This window comes from Bos javanicus, chromosome 2 (genome assembly GCF_032452875.1).
Source record: "Bos javanicus breed banteng chromosome 2, ARS-OSU_banteng_1.0, whole genome shotgun sequence".
NCBI lineage: Eukaryota > Metazoa > Chordata > Mammalia > Artiodactyla > Bovidae > Bos > Bos javanicus.
Window position 1 is genome coordinate 18,610,637 of NC_083869.1, and position 17,911 is coordinate 18,628,547.

General features: G+C 41.3%; 1 protein-coding gene across 15 annotated transcripts in view; it reads right to left on the reverse strand.

The window, feature by feature from the left end:
• The window catches only part of OSBPL6 (oxysterol binding protein like 6), a 218,420-nt gene that overhangs the window by 52,692 nt on the left and 147,817 nt on the right, over positions 1 to 17,911 (reverse strand). For all 15 annotated transcript variants that reach the window (XM_061434362.1, XM_061434361.1, XM_061434359.1 and 12 more), the window contains 6 exons: positions 17,655 to 17,747; positions 12,004 to 12,126; positions 9,108 to 9,161; positions 7,940 to 8,053; positions 7,652 to 7,822; positions 4,624 to 4,756 (listed from right to left, as the gene is read on the reverse strand). In XM_061434362.1, coding sequence (XP_061290346.1) covers positions 4,624 to 4,756; positions 7,652 to 7,822; positions 7,940 to 8,053; positions 9,108 to 9,161; positions 12,004 to 12,126; positions 17,655 to 17,747 — 688 coding nt within the window. The remainder of the gene's footprint in view (positions 1 to 4,623; positions 4,757 to 7,651; positions 7,823 to 7,939; positions 8,054 to 9,107; positions 9,162 to 12,003; positions 12,127 to 17,654; positions 17,748 to 17,911) is intronic.

Here is a 17,911-nt window from a genome sequence, read left to right on the forward strand (position 1 = left end):
ACACTTCTATCAGGATGGGGAACACATGTATACCTGTGGTGGATTCATTTTGATATTTGGCAAAACTAATACAATTTGTAAAGTTTAAAAATAAAATAAAATTTAAAAAAAATATGGAAGAAATGAAATCCCTGGCAGAATTTTACTCCTTGCCTAGGTGTCTGATTGTACATAAGGATTATAAAAATTTACCCAAGACAATAAAAATACCTTTTTAAAAAATCTCTGGAATTTCATTAAATCAAGATTAAATCTATTTTTAGAATCTGGGAAAAAGGCAAAATTATGCCAATAAAGGACTGTTGAGATAGTTTATAATAGTAAAAAATTGAAAATTTAAGTATATACCGGTTTACTTATTTTCTCATCATCCCTACTTTGTCCTAAAAAGAACTCTATCCAATATTCTGTAATAACCTATATGGGAAAAAAATCTGAAAGAGTGAATATATGTATATGTATAACTGAATTGCCTTGCTGAAATGAACATAACATTGTAAGTCAACTATACTCCAACATAAAATAACAAGTTAAATTAAAAAAATAAAAGAAATATGTTATCCAATTGTGCAATAACTAAATTAATTAAGGTTCCACGATGGCTCAGTAGGTAAAGAATCTGCCTGCAATGCAGGAGAAATGGGTTTGATTCCTGGGTCAGGAAGATCCCCTAAGAAGGAAATGGCAGCTCACTCCAGTATTCTTGCTGGAAAATCCCACACAAAGAGGAGCCTTGTGGACCACAATCCAAAGGGTGGCAAACAGTCAGACACAACTGATGACTACACACTCAGAGCACATCCAAAGTTATCCATTTACTATTTCATTTGGGTACCACTGGTTAGGAAGACACTAGGCAACCAGCACAGGGCTAAGCATAGGGAATATAGCGATAAAGTAAGATTTATGGAATTTACATTCTGGTTTAAAGAAAATATATACAATAAATAATCTGTACCTTAAACTATTATGTACCCATTTTAGTGATGGATATACTGGTACACAAGGAAGGCATATAAAATACTAATTTAACATTTTGCATCTGTGAGAAGAAATGCTCTCCAAGAGCTAAGAAACTCCCTTACATACTTGAGATATGGATTGACAGACATCCAGACCCATGAATAGCTAACCTCTTTAAGTACTGGAACTATAAATGTTATGGGTTCAAGAAGATGTTACATGATGAACTTCTGAACTGCAACCAACCTCAATGATGGGACTCTCTAAAATGATCAGAATAGACCAAAAACAAAGTGCTGTGGCAGTTCAAGAAAGGGATAGTTACTGTGGTTTGAGGTTGTCAGAGTAGATAAGACAGTGGAAACTTTTGTGGGTCTGGAGGACTGAGAGAGGATTCAGAAAAACAGGAAGATGGAGAAGGGCAGAGCAGTCACAGCAGGTTGAGAAGAACAGCCTGTGCAAAGGCATGGAGGCAGGAACGTGCAAGGACACTCTGGAGACAGCAAGTTCAATTCGGCCTACGGAAGGCAAGGTTGAGAAGGTAGGCAGGGCAAGAAAGCTTAAAATTGGATGTGAAATGCTGGGCTAAGTAGTTTGGACTACAGCCCGAGTCCACAGAAAACCACTTGAAGACATTTTTGCAAAAAGTTATTTTAAGAAATAGAGGTCTTGAGGGACTATATATTTTATGTAGTGAACAAAGATTTGTCTTTGGGACCAGTAAATGTGGGTTGGCTGGAGTCTGTGGGTTGGCTGGAGCCCCAGCCTCTCCATCAGGGCAGTGCATAACTGGGAAGATTCCTTAACCTCCACGCATTTCACTTTCCTCATCTGCAAAGTGAGGGCAGCAGTAATACATATATCTCATAGCCAAGGGCAATGGAATGATGCCCGCTAAGTGCTGGCACCATCTGTGAACACATCCAAGAGCAGCAGGTCCCCAGGAGCCTCTGAGAGCCACAGAGCAAGAGAGTGAGGTGCGGTACCAGTCAGAGGCCAGTGAGCAAAGACAGAGCATGAGTTAGCTTGGCAGAAATGGAATTCCAGAGGAAGGCAGATGAGGAAGAGAGGTGGGGGCGGGGTGGGTTTCAAAGGAATAACGACCTCAGCCTCTGCGGGATGAACAGGCTGGGAGGGGCAGAGATGACAGAGGTTTCAGGAGTGGTTATGACGGCAGCACCGACAAACACAGGGGAATCCAGGAACTGGGGCAGTTTCCACAGAGGAGACAGAATTGGTTTTTGACAGGCTGAGAAGAGAGTGTGACCAAGTGCATTAATAAAAGTGTCAACAGTGCAGGAAGTGGCTGGGAATGCAGCACAGGCTGCGTACAGAGGTCTGAGATACAGACAGTGTTCAGCCTTTTTGAGGGAAATACGGTACAGTGATGAAGAGCACACGCTCCGGAGTCAGACCATGAGTCTGAATCCCAGCTCCACCGTCACTAGCTGTGTCAACTTGGTTAAAGTGACCTGACTTCTCTGAGCCTATGTTTTCTCACCTGTAAAGCAGCACTGAGAGGATTAAATGAGTCAATGCATATAAAACCCCTAGAACAGCATCTGCTGCACAAGACGTGACCCATCCTATCAACTGCCACCACGACCACTACCATCTTATCATCACTATCGTCATAATAATAGAGACTGCGGCTGGAAGCGTGCCTGTTGTTTTGGAAGCGCTGAGCATAGTCACTGGAATCAAGCTGATCTGGGTTAGCCCTGCACTCTGCCAAGTACTTGCTGTGTAACATGGACAAGTTACTTGACCTCTCTGAGCTGTGGTTTTCCTATTTAGAAAAATATGGCTCGTAATTCCTGCTTGGTACTATTGTGAAAACGTATAAAAGACCACATATGTAAAGTACTTAACTCCGTGCCCGACCCACATGAGCACTCAATAAACTGTGCTTATTATTACTGAAGCTAAAAGCAGAATACTCAATCTTGACCATCCCTACAACCAAGGCTGACCAGAGTAGAATCCCAGTGAAACAGAGGAGGAACAACTGGAAAAAAAGGGAAAACTTCACAGGACCTAAAAGCGGAGGCCCATTAGACAAGGTCTTGCAGGGCGGGTCAGAGGACGAGGCTTGAAAACACAGCAGAAATCAGATGGCCTCTTGTTGCCAAGAACACTTTTGCCATAGAGTCATAAGGGCCAAGTCAACTTAGGGGAGAGAAGCTGGAGTCTACAAGCAGGAAGAAGGGAAGTGGGAAAGACTTAGGTTGTTCCCAAGAGAAGAGATCATTCCTCCGCTAAATCCTGAAGAAGACAATGGCAGGACGAGGACACAGGTGGAGAGGTCAGGATGGGGAGAAAGGAGGGTCACCCCCAAGGCTGGCGAAAGGGCACAGGGATGGGCCACAGAGTATTTAGAAGCACACAGAGAGACAGAGACATCCCCCACCAGTCACGGGCTTCTTGGCATCAAGGCCAATATCTATTTTGGCCACATGAATGCACTTTTGTCCTGGTGGACAGTCTCCATCTTTTCAACAACGCTGGTGGCCAGGTTGAATGCCACAAGCATGTACAAGAAGGCAAAAAGTAGAGGAGAGGCTGACTGTCTGGCACAGCCAAAGAGGCGAGCGAGTCTTCAGTATGTAGGACAGTGAGTTCAGCTTCTTCCCCAACCTGAAGTTCATAAAGGCAAAGTAATATTTGTGTGTTTTGTGTATACAATCAAATAAAACCATTTCAATGGAATGTTAGTTTGACACACTTAATGAATATAACATCCCCCTCAAAGTCATATTTTTCACATAAATATTGAGCTTGGGATGTGGAGAGAACTAATAAAAATGCCGCAGACTTTGACTTCACGCATGTGTAGAGCAAAAAAAAATTTGTTTTGGTCAGGGCATGAACACAGATCACCAAATTTCAATTTTTCTAAGTGAGGTCATAAAATAATGTAACATTTCACCATAACTTTATAAAGTAAAAAATTTAATATTAAAAAAAGAGTTAGGCTGAATATCGCCTAAAAATAATTTAAAAATTAAATCAATTTAGATTTATTAAATACCTGTTATTCTTTTTTCTTTTCGTTTTTGAATGTCAAATGAAAGCCGTCTCACAGACTGGAAATGGTCTGCGGATCCAGTTTGAACCAACATGCTCAAGTTCATGACATGGAAGGAAAAAGCTTCTGCAGGTCAAGAGGCTGAGAGATGGTATGATGAAGGAATTGTGTACTAGTTCAGAGCATTCAGTAACTGATCCAGAGTGGGACACCACCACCAGGTAATGGTGGCTATAAGATGCGGTATAACATGGCTATTTATTGCCGGTAGTTGGGGAACACACACTGTTCTGCAGGCCAGATAGAGCAGCAGAGAAGCAGCTGTGTAAGTGACCTAGGGGACTGTCAGGAGAGAGGGCGGGGGGTGCTCCCAAGGCAGCACTCAGCTGGGTGATTGCCCCCAGGTGCAGGGTGTGGGAGGCTAAGGAAGCCAGAGGAAACTGCTAAGGAAAGGAGCTGAGAGGGTTGCAGTGGGTGGAGTCAGCGTAAGGGCGAAACCAGATTCAGTAGTTCTGAGGGTGCAGGAGAATGGACAGGAGAGAAACCTGAAAGGTGAGGGACCCACGCAATTTGCCCCTTTTGTGTCCGTCTTGTTGGCTCACCCTGAGAGCCCACACCGGGCATGAACTGACCTTCTGCACACCTGTCCATCTCTTCCGAGTCCTGTAGCCAGGCTGCCACCTTGCTCTGGCCGGTCGTGCAGGTTGCAGGGAGGCTGCTGCTACAGGGCAGAGGGGACTGCCATGGAAAGCTGTTTGGCTGCACCTACAGCGAACAGCAAAATGTGTAGGGTTAGGCAGGAATAGTACATGTAAGTGACTAAAAAGAACACTAGCGTCCTCAAAGCGACATTAAAGAAGGGGGGAAAAGGGCAAGCTCAAAATATGTAAGAAGCCTCTTGGCTAAATGTGGTACAAGCTCAGGGGAGTCAAAATTCATAGGTGATAACAACACTCGTTAAGCTGCCGTCTCCACCGTACAATGAAGCGGACAGTGCTTAAGAATGTTATATTTGCAAGGACCTGCCAACTCAAATTTTCAATGGTTTTTAATTACCCACTAAGTTATGGTTGATAGTGTCCTTCTTGTAGTCCTCAACTCACAACTGAAGGCGTTTACTTTTTGAAAGCTCTCTGTACCCTTATGACTAACTCATGGTGTTATCAGCCACTTGTGATTCTTAAATACATTATGCACCAGCAAGCATCCTTTCCATCAAAATACTGAAAACTGCATATTCAGCATGACATTGCATACTGAAAACTGTAACATATAAAATGGCAGTCTTGGGAATTCCCTGGCACTCCAGTGGCGAGGACTCGGCGCTTTCACTGACGGGAGCCTGGGTTCTATCCCTGGCCAGCAAAGTAAGATTCTATAAGCCACACAGCATGGTAAAAAAAAGAGGCAGCCTTGGCAAGTTATAGCTGACAGACTTTCTATTAAAGAGATTCTATGTGAAATAAAGTTGTATGAAGTATGTAGATATTAAAGTGAGTGTGAGAAACACTCCAAGAAAAAAGCAGAAACTTATTCCCCTAAACCTCAAAAAATTTTAAAACTCCATACTTGACTTTAATATTCAATTACAACTGATTGTGTCTCTTGTAAATCATTATGAAGTGAAGGATGCGCATGCTTAGCAAATCCAGATTTATTTATCACCCGCAAAGGGCCACAGAGCAATTAACATTCTGGAATCTCATCATTTGATGCCTAGAAAGCAAGCAAAGTGATAAAAAGCTCTTTTCACTCTTTATTGCATTTTGATAAATGCAATGGAAATCTTTCACTGAGTTAGATCTTAGAGGTATGTCGTTTGTAATGAGAGCAATACATCTATGAAAACCAGAGCTGAAGCCCTTTCTTATTCCAAGGCAAACAATGGGGAGGATTTGGTTTCAGTTCTCCAGTCTCAGATGTCACCCAAGTTATTTAATACATAACACAAGAGATGAAAATAATACATCTTTTGTCAACACTCTGTGCCAAAGACACAGGCAGAATCTGGAAGAACCAAATGATTAAATATGTATACATATTTAATATCCATCTAGAATACATTTCTTGTTTAACTTGGACTAACTCTGGGATTCATTCCATTTTGTGATGAGAACACAGGAGGCCCAGAGAATCTTGGGGACTATCTTGAACATCTTGTGTGTGTTACTCAGTAAGTGCCCTGTTCCCTAATAACCCCGATATACTGATTCATTAGTCCTCTGGAGAAGGAAATGGCAACCCACTCCGGTATTCTTGCCTGAAAAATCCCACAGACAGAGGAGCCTGGCAGGCTACATAGTCCATGGGGTCACAAAAGAGTTGGACATGACTTAGTGACTAAACAACAATTGATTCATTTCCTTATATTTCAGAAGTAGTTAGTATTAGGGTTAATCCAACACCCTGTTTCTAGGAGAGAGATTTTCCAGAATGAAATATGTCTGAGAGCCTTGTGAAATACTGGGTTAGTCAAAAAGTTCTTTTGGGTGTTTCTGTAGGATGTTATGGAAAAACCTGAATGAATTGTTGGGTCAACCAAATATGATTAACAGGATTTAACAAAAATTACTTAAGTAATTTCCATCAAAACAGCAATAGCTAAATACAGCTGTATTTAATTTAATCTGATTTGATGAGTCTTCCAGTTACCCCATGAGGTTTTTCAATGCTTTGTAAGGAAACTTGGATATATGTTAGTCCATACATCCCTATGTAGGAAAACAGAGAAAAGCAGAACCTTCACTGAAACGCACTTAAACTCAGTTCCCTGTGGCAGCCAGTTGTTCACAGATGTCTCTATTCTCAATATCAGGTGCCAAGTAAGAAACTGGAAGAATCCTGGGTAGTGCAATGTGGCTATGGTTCAGAAAACCTAATTATTGCAGCAAAGGCAAAAACAGCTTTCTCCCTGTTCCACTGACTTAACCTTGGTTTTTAACAGGCAACACCTCTAGTGTTTCAACACAGAAAAAAACAGCCCAAAGAATAGCTTCAGCCTCCCTTAATCTGGTACAATGGAAAAGACACTGATTTTGGAAACAAAGATGAAGAGTCAGATGGAGCTGAGATGAAGACTCAGCTGATAATATCTTCTGGAAAAATTCTTAACTGTCTCTGAGCTTTGGCTATATTAAAGACTAGAGATGAATGAATGTCCAACGCTTAACACAGTGCCTAGTCTCAAATAGGCCACTACTTATATTACTGTCGCAATCTCTAGCCCACTTGTCTTATCATGGGAAAATTCACTGGTCTCTTTCATGGTCATGTATATATTACAGCTCAAGGCAAAAAAGCAAGTTTCATTCTGAAAACACTGTGGTCTTCTTATTACCACCCAGGAAGACATTGATTTCTAGGTGTTGATTAACCAAATGTTCACTCTACTCTCTAATATGCTTATAAAGCCATGTAAAATTAAGATGTAGTCCATTCATAGGAAAAGTAACTGTTAATTCTCTTGGTGATCCACATTTCCATCTAATCTATTCTATACTTGTAATTAACTTTGATGCTAAATGGCATCAAAGTTGTCTTCTGAGAGTTAGTTTACAAAGCCAACCTTCTCCTCCTGGTTTGTCAAATGAGACTCCGTAAATATGTCTGCATAATCTTCCAAGCAATTTCTGGGCTGACTTTTACATAACAAAGTCATACCTTTCCATCCACAACTGAAACATTAGCAGCTGGTGAGGATTCAGCTGTGGAGGTTGAAGGAAATATGTGAAAACTAGCATCTCGTGGTGATCTCACAATTTCATTCTGCCGATACAATCGATGATGGCGCAGTTTGGAGACCCATGCATCAAACCAGTCCTGGGATTTCACCTACAACAATTGAAAAAGAGGAACAGGTAATGGTGAAACCAATCTCCTGTCTATCCACTAGTCTAGGCAAATGATTTCCCCAGATATTGGCAGAGAAACCACGAAAGGCATCTTTACCTTCAAGTGATAGATGTGTTCTTCTGTGTCAAGGTCTATTCTCCGAGCTTTCTTTTTAATTGACATGACAGAGAGTCCCACATCGATGCTTCCATGGACCTTCCCTTTTTGGATCTGAAATCAAAAGACTGGTTAAAAGGCTGGAAGGGTATGTGATCTGATGTGTTTCTGTACTGAAGTGAGCTTAATGTAAACTCTCATTTACCTACAGGAGATGGAAGATCACACCTCCTGAACAGAGAGGAAATGGATAAGGTTCTGAAGTTAAGGTCCTCAATCTGAGGACAGCTGAAGTTGCAGTGACTTCATGCCAATTTCAATAAGTAAGACTATTCATCTCATTCTTGTTTTGGTGTAACTATAATGTCAATTCTTTGTAATTCTAGATTACACAGTTTATATCCTAAGATACTTTTTCTGATTCCTAAAATAACTATGGTCCATCTTTGACCTACAACCCCAAACATACCCAAGTAATCAGCTAGCAGACAGCCACAGGGTAGAAATGGGCAGTTGGGATTGAGTGCACAGAGCAGTCAGCTCATCTTCTGGTTGCCCTCATCTGATCAAGGACACATAGCTGACTCATGAAGGAGCTAGGGTCAGAACTGAAATCTAAGCCCTCTGTTATTTCTCCCACACACAATGATAAGAAGGAGAGCGTTTTCCAGTTTTGCATGCAAACAATAACTTTTGGTATTAAAGAAAAGTAATTTGGAATAATTTTAGAGCTGGGATGCTCAAGATAAAGGAATGTATGAAACAGAAATGAAGTCCATAGATAAGTCTTAAAAAAACATCAGTAAGAACACATGCTAAATCTCAGAAAAAGCACATAAAGCTTAGTTTATGGAGAAATGCAGGGAAAAAAGTCTACTTGAGTTTTCTAAGACAGAAAGGGTGATTTTTGTTAGTTGGTGACTTTTAGGTTTAAGCTTCTGTTTTTAACAGCATACATTACAACAGTTAAATTTTCATGCGGCAGTTTGAGATTTTATGCTAGTTTGAACATAAGCATAAAACACACCTTCCATGCAACATGGAAGTTTGGTAGGTTGTTAAGTCTTACAGGCACAGAAACACATAGAAAACTATGGCACAATACTTGTACACTGTGGTGCTGACTCACTTCAAGCAGAATTCGAAACCAATCTTTTTGTCTACTTACATCAAGTGGTGCCTTTGAATACTTTAACATTCCATTATCCAGGACAAAAAAACGCTGCAACAACCAAACAGTCCCCAGTTACTATCAGTATTTTTAATTACATAAAACATTCACAAGTGTGGGTCTAATATTGCTTGGTACTTAGTAATCAATATGTTTGACCATTTCCATGTATTTGAATTTAGTGCACCTGGCCACAGCCAGTCACATGAAATGGTAAGGAAATCTGAGCTCATAGGGTTCTTTTACACATAATCCAATGGGGATGAACTCTTTCACCCCAGTTTTTCTTGTCTTTTCTTTTTGGCTGTACCGCACAGCTTGTGGGGTCTCAGTTCCCTGACCAGGGACTGAACCTGGGCCACAGCACTGAAAGTGCTGAATTCTAACCAGTGGACCACAGGGATCTCCCCCATCGCCACGGTTTTTCTTAATGGGGGTGACATCAGAGCCTATATCTAGGACTTTCTGAATAAACTACACTTGGGTGTTTTTCAAAGTAAGATATGAGAATAAACTGAGTTAGGTCACAGTGATTCCGTGAGGAACTTGACTAACTGTTTACTTTTCCACCTTGGAGGTCAATTCTTGACTTTCCCTAGCTACCACCGATAATTCTGAAAATACCCAGGTCTGTAAATAGAAGCCAGTGGACTGGAGCTATGAATAATGAATTATCTGGAAAGTTTAAAAAGTAGCCTTATCAATATGCTTGCATCTCCACTTAGAAAAGTACTTCCATTTCACTATTAGTAAAGCAGATTAAAAATTATTTCTAAACTCTCTTAAGGGGGAATAAATATATATACGTGGAGTGGTTTCTGTCTCTTCCAAGATACTCCTGGTCCAGTCCAAATGAATCTAGCTATTTTTGATCCACAAACCTCAGGAGCTCTTTGTGGTTGATTTCCTTTCCATGGACAATTGACAGGAGAACAAACAGTTCCCATGACCCAGTCACACAACGGGTCCAGGGTCCGCTAGTCTCCACAGATGCAGGTAAATTACTGTGGCTGGTAAACTACTCGGCTGGGAAGTTTTTATGTGACTTAGGAATTCTAGGCTGCTGAGGTGACAGGCAGTCGGGCCTGCAGACACCCTATACACAACTCACAGAAGGCCAGTGTAACCCCTTTGTTACAGATCTAGGGGGCAACAAGTAAGCACCGCAAGAAAGGATCTCTACAGCTGAAAACTACTTGATTTTTTGATGGCCTATGACTTGGGCAATCAAATGGACTGATACTTGAATAAATACAGGATCACAGACCAGGAGCAAAGGAGACGCAAGGGAGGACGTACTTCTGCTCATGTAGTAAAATTTTCTAAGGGAAGATCCAGAGACAGCTGCTGCTGAACCACAGCCAATTTTGCTAAAACATGCACTGAGAGTGCTAAATTAAAGTCAGCAATTCAGATAAATGTGTTTCTTTGACCCCTTTCTTCTATTTTTCCATTTCTATCTATCAAAGAATTCTAGCAGAGATAACATATAGGATGGTCATGGGGAGGAGATAAGCAAGGCCATTGATTTGAGGAACTGCAAAATGGGAAGGTCAGAATGAAAGGCAAAGGTACTTCCAGGAAGGTGTAAGGCCAGTTGGCCAAAATCCAAGAGAGATCAAGGGTGGAGAGAGATTCCTGGTACCGGTATAATATTATGGGTTCGAGGAGACTGCCAAGGTTTCTGACAAGTGAGAAAGAAGAAGACTCTTTGATTTGCTTTTATCCCAACCTCAGAGATGGGGAGTTGAGGCAACATTTCCCATCTGTTAATTTTTAAGTCCTTTCCTTAATTTGCAAAAAATACATTTCCTTAAGGACGTTATAATCCATAACCTCCATTTTTGAGCCAATGGGCAGCAACCACCACTCCATTTGCACCCCCAAATCCATCTGCCTTGAGATGAAATCCATCAGCACATGTGGCAAGTAATGAACCTGTTCTTCCAGTGATTCTAGATAGATCCTGGTGGTCTATCCAGAGGCTTGTCTTGAAAACAGAGTACAGCTTGCTTCTCCTAAGTGTCCAGAATTCTTGCTACTCAGGTCATTGCCAACAATACAGTGCAAAATACTTTCTTCATAATTAAAACTGGAAGATGGAAAAATTATGTGGAGTTGGGGAGAGAGGAATACACCATATATATTAAAGGGCAGTAGACAAACTTCCAAGACAAGTGATTTTCCATCTTTAGTTTGCACTGGCAAACAATAATTCTAGGAATTTACTCCAAGAACTTAAATGGAAATTAATGTATAAGAATCTTCATCACAACATCATACAGCAAAAAATCAGACACATGTACACACATGAAAATAGAAATTGGCTCAGTAGTGGTGGGATATATAGCATAAATCCATCTGATGAAATACATGCATGAATTTGAAGCAGCTTAGAATTATAAGAATATTTAATAAGAACATATTTATCCTAATTTAAGTTTAAAAAGCAGAGTACACAACAGTATGTCTAAACTGGATTTTAAATATCATGTAAAATATTTTTTCTCTGCTTACAGACATTACAGAACTCTGACTTAAATAGATACGATAGGTTGCAGCTTTATGGTTAAAATAAGGCTGTGAAGTGAAGTCACTCAGTTGTGTCCGACTCTTTGCTACCCTATGGACACCAGGCTCCTCCGTCCATGGGATTTTCTAGGCAAGGGTACTGGAATGGGTTGCCATTTCCTTCTCCAGGGAATCTTCCCGACCCAGGGATCGAACCCAGGTCTCCCTCATTGTAGACAGACGCTTTACCATCTGAGCCACCAGGGAAGTAAATAAAGCTGTATAACCACTTAGTGACACCAAGTAAGAGCCTCTCTAATTATGAAGATGATATGAAGATGAAATGAAGATGAAATGAAGATGAACGTGATGAAAATGTTACCTTGTGCCAGCCTTTTAAAGGCCATTTTCTCTTCTTTAGCATAAAACCTTCATGTTTGTCTGGTCTCTGGACATTGGTTTGGCCTATTTTCAGTCCTTCTATAATTTCCCAGCTGTCAGCTTCCTAAGAGAAAAGAAGAAAAACAAATCACATATTTCTCAGTGTTTGACGACACACTTAAAGCAAATTCCTAGGTAGAAGTTGCTTTTGAAACAGCACTCAACCCATCAGAAGTATGAACATCATTCTGGAGCGTTCTGTAACATCACACACAGCTATGCACTTATAACTGAAGTGAGAGCAAGTTCCTGGGTATACCTGGAGGAATGCAGGCCATCAGAAATGAGCTGGACAGAGGTGAAGTCTGGGGTAGAATGGTTTTGATTGCCTGCACTCACAAGATTTAAAATGCACTTTTCCAGGCAGTTCATCTCTGGGGACAGAGGCACATTAAAGTTTTAAAATAAGATCATTTTGATGAAACATGTTCAATTAGCGTGTGGGCCTGGCTTTCTGTAGAAATGAAAAGGTTGCAGCAGCCTAAGTGGCCCACAACCTGTTAGGCTGAAGAGCAGCGCTGTGGGCATCTGTTTCCTCTTGGTGAGGCTGCTGACATTTCCGAGTGAGCATAAAATGCCCCGCTTGCCAAATACCCACCCAGAAGTAAGTGCTTTTGAAGACACACGTTGTGAGAAACACACACCTTTGGGAGCCCGTGGAAAGAACGCCCGACTGCACAGCCAAAAATCTGAGCTTCTAGAGTCCATATTATCACCCTCCTCTGTTAAAAACAGACTCAATCATGGTTTCCTCTTCCATAAGATATGTTCTGTTCATCTATGTTGTTTTTTAAAAAAGCTTTTAAAATGAGTTGTCAGTATTTAAAAATCAGAGGATTTCAGACTTTAAAAATCCAGATTTCTAGTGTTTGTGGAAGCCTAAGATCTGGCAACACTGGTCCTGCCCTGGGGGATGGCAGCCTGCCTTCAGTCTGCCACAGTTCCCCTGGGTCTGCTTCCATGTTGGACAGCTGCTCTGTAGCAACATCCTGGGCTTTAAAATCCCCAGACCAGGTAATTTCCAAGGACCCAGGCAGCTCTATAGTAATTGCTGACCTGGCAAACACTCGTGTTCTAGATCTCAGGCTTGGGGCTCACTCAAGCAGAAGTAGAGGCAGGAACAATGAGGTCACATCGCATGCATGACTGCTGCAATCCTGCCCATGGAGCAGGGAAGCAAAATCTCTCAGCACAACCTGCTTGGCCACCTCAGCTCTGGAAAGCTGGATGCAGCTTCACGGATCAGGGCAGGCCTCTCTGCAGAACGAACTAACCAAAACTGACTCAGGAAGCTGCCTTCTGAGGGGTGTCCTATCAGCAATCTTCTTTAGACTACAGCACAGAGGCTTCAGCAGGAATGGCAAGGGGTTCTATCTTAGGGCAGATGGACTTGCCAGCCCAGGGTCTGGGTGGTGGCTGTCCAGAGTCTGCTGAAGGACTGTGAGGCTCTGACAGGACCCAGGGGCCAAGGGCCATAGTCAGCTCCTGACATCAGCCACGGAGATGGGAGGGGAGAGGGCTGCCTATTTACCATCCATGCCTCTTTCTTCTGTCTTCTCCTTTCATCTCAGAAGCTGCTTGCCCTCTGCTGTGTGCGTAGTAGCTCAGTTGTGTCCCGACTCTTTGAGACCCTGTGGACTGTAGCCTGCCAGGCTCCTCTGTCTATGCGGATTCTCCAGGCAAGAAAACTGGAGTGGGTTGCCATGCTCTCCTCCAGGGGATCTTTCCACCCCAGGCATCAAATCTAGGTCTCTCATATTGCAGGCAGATTCTGTACCATCTGAGCCACCAGGGAAGCCCACTTGCTCTATGGCTGAGTCAAATCTATGTTTAAGTCCAAATACGTGTAAATGGAGTGGGATTTTCACAGAAAATTGTTTCCAGGAGATGTGGCTGAACATTGCTTCATGCTAACATCATTAAGCCTAGGAGATACTCCTGGCTTCTGAAGCCAGCACCATGCTTCAGCATCTGACTGAAGCCCAAGCCCACAACCACCACCACCCCTGAGAACTAATCCAAGATCACTGCCATTTCTCCATCTTCTTGGTCATCTCTGAGGGCGCCTAGTGAATGAACTATTAATACATCCCTCACAGAAATGCAGCTACCGGTCTTTATCTGGTGACATTAAGAACCTTTTAAAGGAGCTGTAAACTTCCCTGTACACAAGAAAACAACCTACAAAGTGATTCTCTACCTAAGTACTGTCAGAAACTGCGATTGATTTGGTCAGAACCGTTAATTAGATATGGTAATTAAAAAAAATATTTCTTTCTAAATAAATCCACTGCCTACCTAAAAAAAAAAACAAAAAACTTCTGATGAGACAATTTGGCTCTGTATCCTATTTTTAGGACAATAAAAGGCACTGTCATCAGGAGTGCAAAGCACAGTTCTTTGGTATATTCATTTTTAAATACTGAACTGCAATTCAATCCAGGTGAGCACTGCTTATAAATAATGAGAGAATAATAGAAGAAAATAGAAGGTTATTGTACAAAGTCCAGTTATCTTTGCTTTTCACTCCCATCAGCGAAGCAGATAAAAATGATTGCTTTTTATTCCATAAAATTAATAGATTTCTATACATTTCTTTTAGAAAGCCTTAATGTAATCAAGAAATTAAAAGAATAACTCTCTACATATGTGTACCTATATTCATGAACATTATCTCTGGTCTTAGAGAGATATCAGCTGTATTTAATGATATTTCTATTTTTAGTAGCCCCATCCATGGATAGCATCTCCAGAAGAAGAGCATTTTCATTTTTGGCTAGATTTTATCTTATTTGAAGGCTAGTGTTCATCTTTGTTTATTCTCTCTCCATTTGTGACAAATACTCTGCATTACTTATGAAAATGGAAATCTTTAATAATAAGTACAAATGCTATTTGAATTTTTTCCTAATTAAATTCAGAATGTAGTAATAGCTTATCCCTATGGCACTATGAATACTGATCTCTATCACAGCAGTTTTTTTCTTCTTTGGGAATTTAACTACAGAGGGAAAAAAGGGGTGGGCCTATGTGGATAAGATAGAAAAAGCAAAAAGTTAAAAATGTATTTTGTAAACATACATGCAGCAGTTCTGAGCAGGTAACTGCACTCACTCTGATTCAGCATTACTAAACCCAGCAAAAGAAATTAGGAAGAATCCTAATATAGTTCTTATAGTTAATAAATAAACTGTCAAACAGACAAAAAAGCAAGGGATAATGCCACAGCAAACAACTCTATTTCAATTATAAATACTGATGATAATGTTACAAATAAGGTGTGTAAGAAATGAAAATCCTCTCAGGACTTAGTACAATTCATCTCTATACTCAGTAGACCAGGTCTGTTTTGAAAAAGCTAAAATTGCTTTCTGAAAATTGAATAACTATTCCTAATTTCAATTAGTATCAATTTTCTTCTTAAAGTCACCAACTTTCATAGGTTTATGTATATTAGAAACAGAGTCAAAAACCCTAACATAATCAGTACTTGAAACAGATATACAAACACTTTTGCTATTACAGAAGTTTTAAACATCTTTGATCTAGTAACAATACCCCAAAACAGAAAGTAACCTGATAACAGGTTTCCTAGGCTGTTCATTTGGGAAAAAAAAAAAAAGACATTTCCTTTCTCAAGAGTCTATTCTATAGGCGCACATGTGTAGGTGGTGGATACGTGAAATGCTTTAGGAGGTGAAAGTATCAAACAAAGCATTTGAACAAATCCTGAGACAAGACTATGTGTACTTAAACAGTGTTCTTCCACCACCAAGCAGTACCCAGACAGCCCATCTTCTCTCAAAGGGGCTGAGGGACGGTAAGATGCTATGGTGTCTGGATTGAACAGGACTCTCTGATTTCATGGGGTCCCAAGAGAGCTGTTACGTATTTGTACAAAAACACAACAAGAATATGAGTCACACAGCAAGATCTAAGCAGGCAGATGCATGGAGAAGGAAGGAGAAGTGGATGTTGCCAGGGTCCTACCCAGATCCCAAAGTGGGTGCTCGATCAGGGTGGGCCATCTTCTCCATCACCCTGACACGGAGTTATTCTCTCTGTCCTTTAGCTGTGTCTTAAGAGAGAACTAAGGTTTCAAAGAGATTTCTGGTCATATTGACCAAGTAGACACCCTCTGTTTGCCATTCAAATAGAAATAAGATTGTTTTCATTTCTAAGTTGTTGTTTTTTTTAAACAATTTAATAACTCCCTTATTTTAGTTTGGCAACCTGCTCTTATCTGACAGAATAAAGTCTATGGCTTGTAACACCTTCAAAGTATAAAGAGGTACTATATTCTATAATTCAATAGCGTAATAGAGCATTCTTTACACAAAGGATTGTATTTAATGCAGGAAAAGCAACATGGATGAATCAGTTATACATACTTAGTTAACCTTTTGGGAAAATAAAGTGCTATTTTTGTATTTGGATTCAAAATCCCCATGCATTCTATTTTCTGAGTTTCTCAATAGGGGGGTCTGAAAATCTCAGGGAATTGAGCAGGGGATGAGAGTAAGTAGGATGGTGTCTCCTCGACTTTTCTTTGTGATTTTTGCATTTTAGGCATAAATTAATTGAGATGTTCCCATAGTCTGAGGAAAAGGAAGCCCAAGGAGAGGGAACACCGGCTTCCACGATTCAGAAAAGGTCTGCATCAGTAGTCTTTGTGTTGTCCTCTGAGCTCACTGCTAGGAAGACCAGCTCTAAGGGTGCTGAACTCTGAACATACAGCAGCCCCTCTGGGTGGGGACTCTTTTACCCTGCAGGTGGGGCAGAGTTTAAACAAGTCTGTTTGAGTCCCTGCCATGCTACTCAGCAGCTTGTTTACTCTGGGCAAGTTACTAACTCTTGGTTCCTGTATTTGTAAAATGTTATAAATATCCACACTACATGGAACTGCTCATAAGGATTATAGTAAATGGAATCAAGTCTTAGTATAATACCTCGTACCCAGTGCATGGTACCTGCGGTTGCTGTTGTTGTTACATCTGGGCCCAGTGACTTTTTAAAATTACCTTGATATAGAAATATTAGTTCATCTCTCCAACAGAGAAGGACAATAATTTCTCTTGCCTTTCCCTTAGAACAAAGAGAAAGTGAAAAGAAATGAAAGTGTTAGTCACTCAGTTGTGTCCAACGCTTTGCAACCCCGTGGACTGTAGACCACCAGGCTCCTCTGCCTGTGGAATTCTCCAGGCAAGAATACTGGATTGGAGTATTTCAATTTCAATAGTGGACTGGCGTATTTCAATTTATTTCCTCCTCCAGGGGATCTTCCGCACCCAGCGATCCAACCCGAGTCTCCTGCATTGCAGGCAGATTCTTTACTTTCTCAGCCACCAGGGAAGCCCCAAACAAAGAGAATTCTGGCCATCTGTATGTAACCCTGCAAATATCAGCAAATACACTTTCATCTCTTCCCTTCTCAGGGCAAGATACCCTACATACTGGGGGTGGAAAGAAGAGATAGAGCAGTTCTACAATGGGCATCATAACTAGTTTAGGGAAGTCAGGCGAAAGAGGTGTCGTTCCACTGGCCCCAGGCCAGGCATCCTGCCACCTGGAGAGCAGCACACTGTCACTGACCTTAGAGAGGGGCACCGGCTCTGGTTCCAGCAGTTGCCGACTTATAGAGGGTTCGGTGCTCGTGGAAGAAGTCCTCTCCAGTATGTGGGTGCTCTGAAAATACACGGAAATACAGCTGAGGGTTAGAGAATCCATTCCTCATGTGGATGGACAGGAGGGTGAGATCACACACATCACAGGAGGAGCAGTGGGCTAGGTTAAAGACGACAAGTTCCAGAGGGGAGACCAACAGCAGCAACAACGCTAAGAAAAGTGTC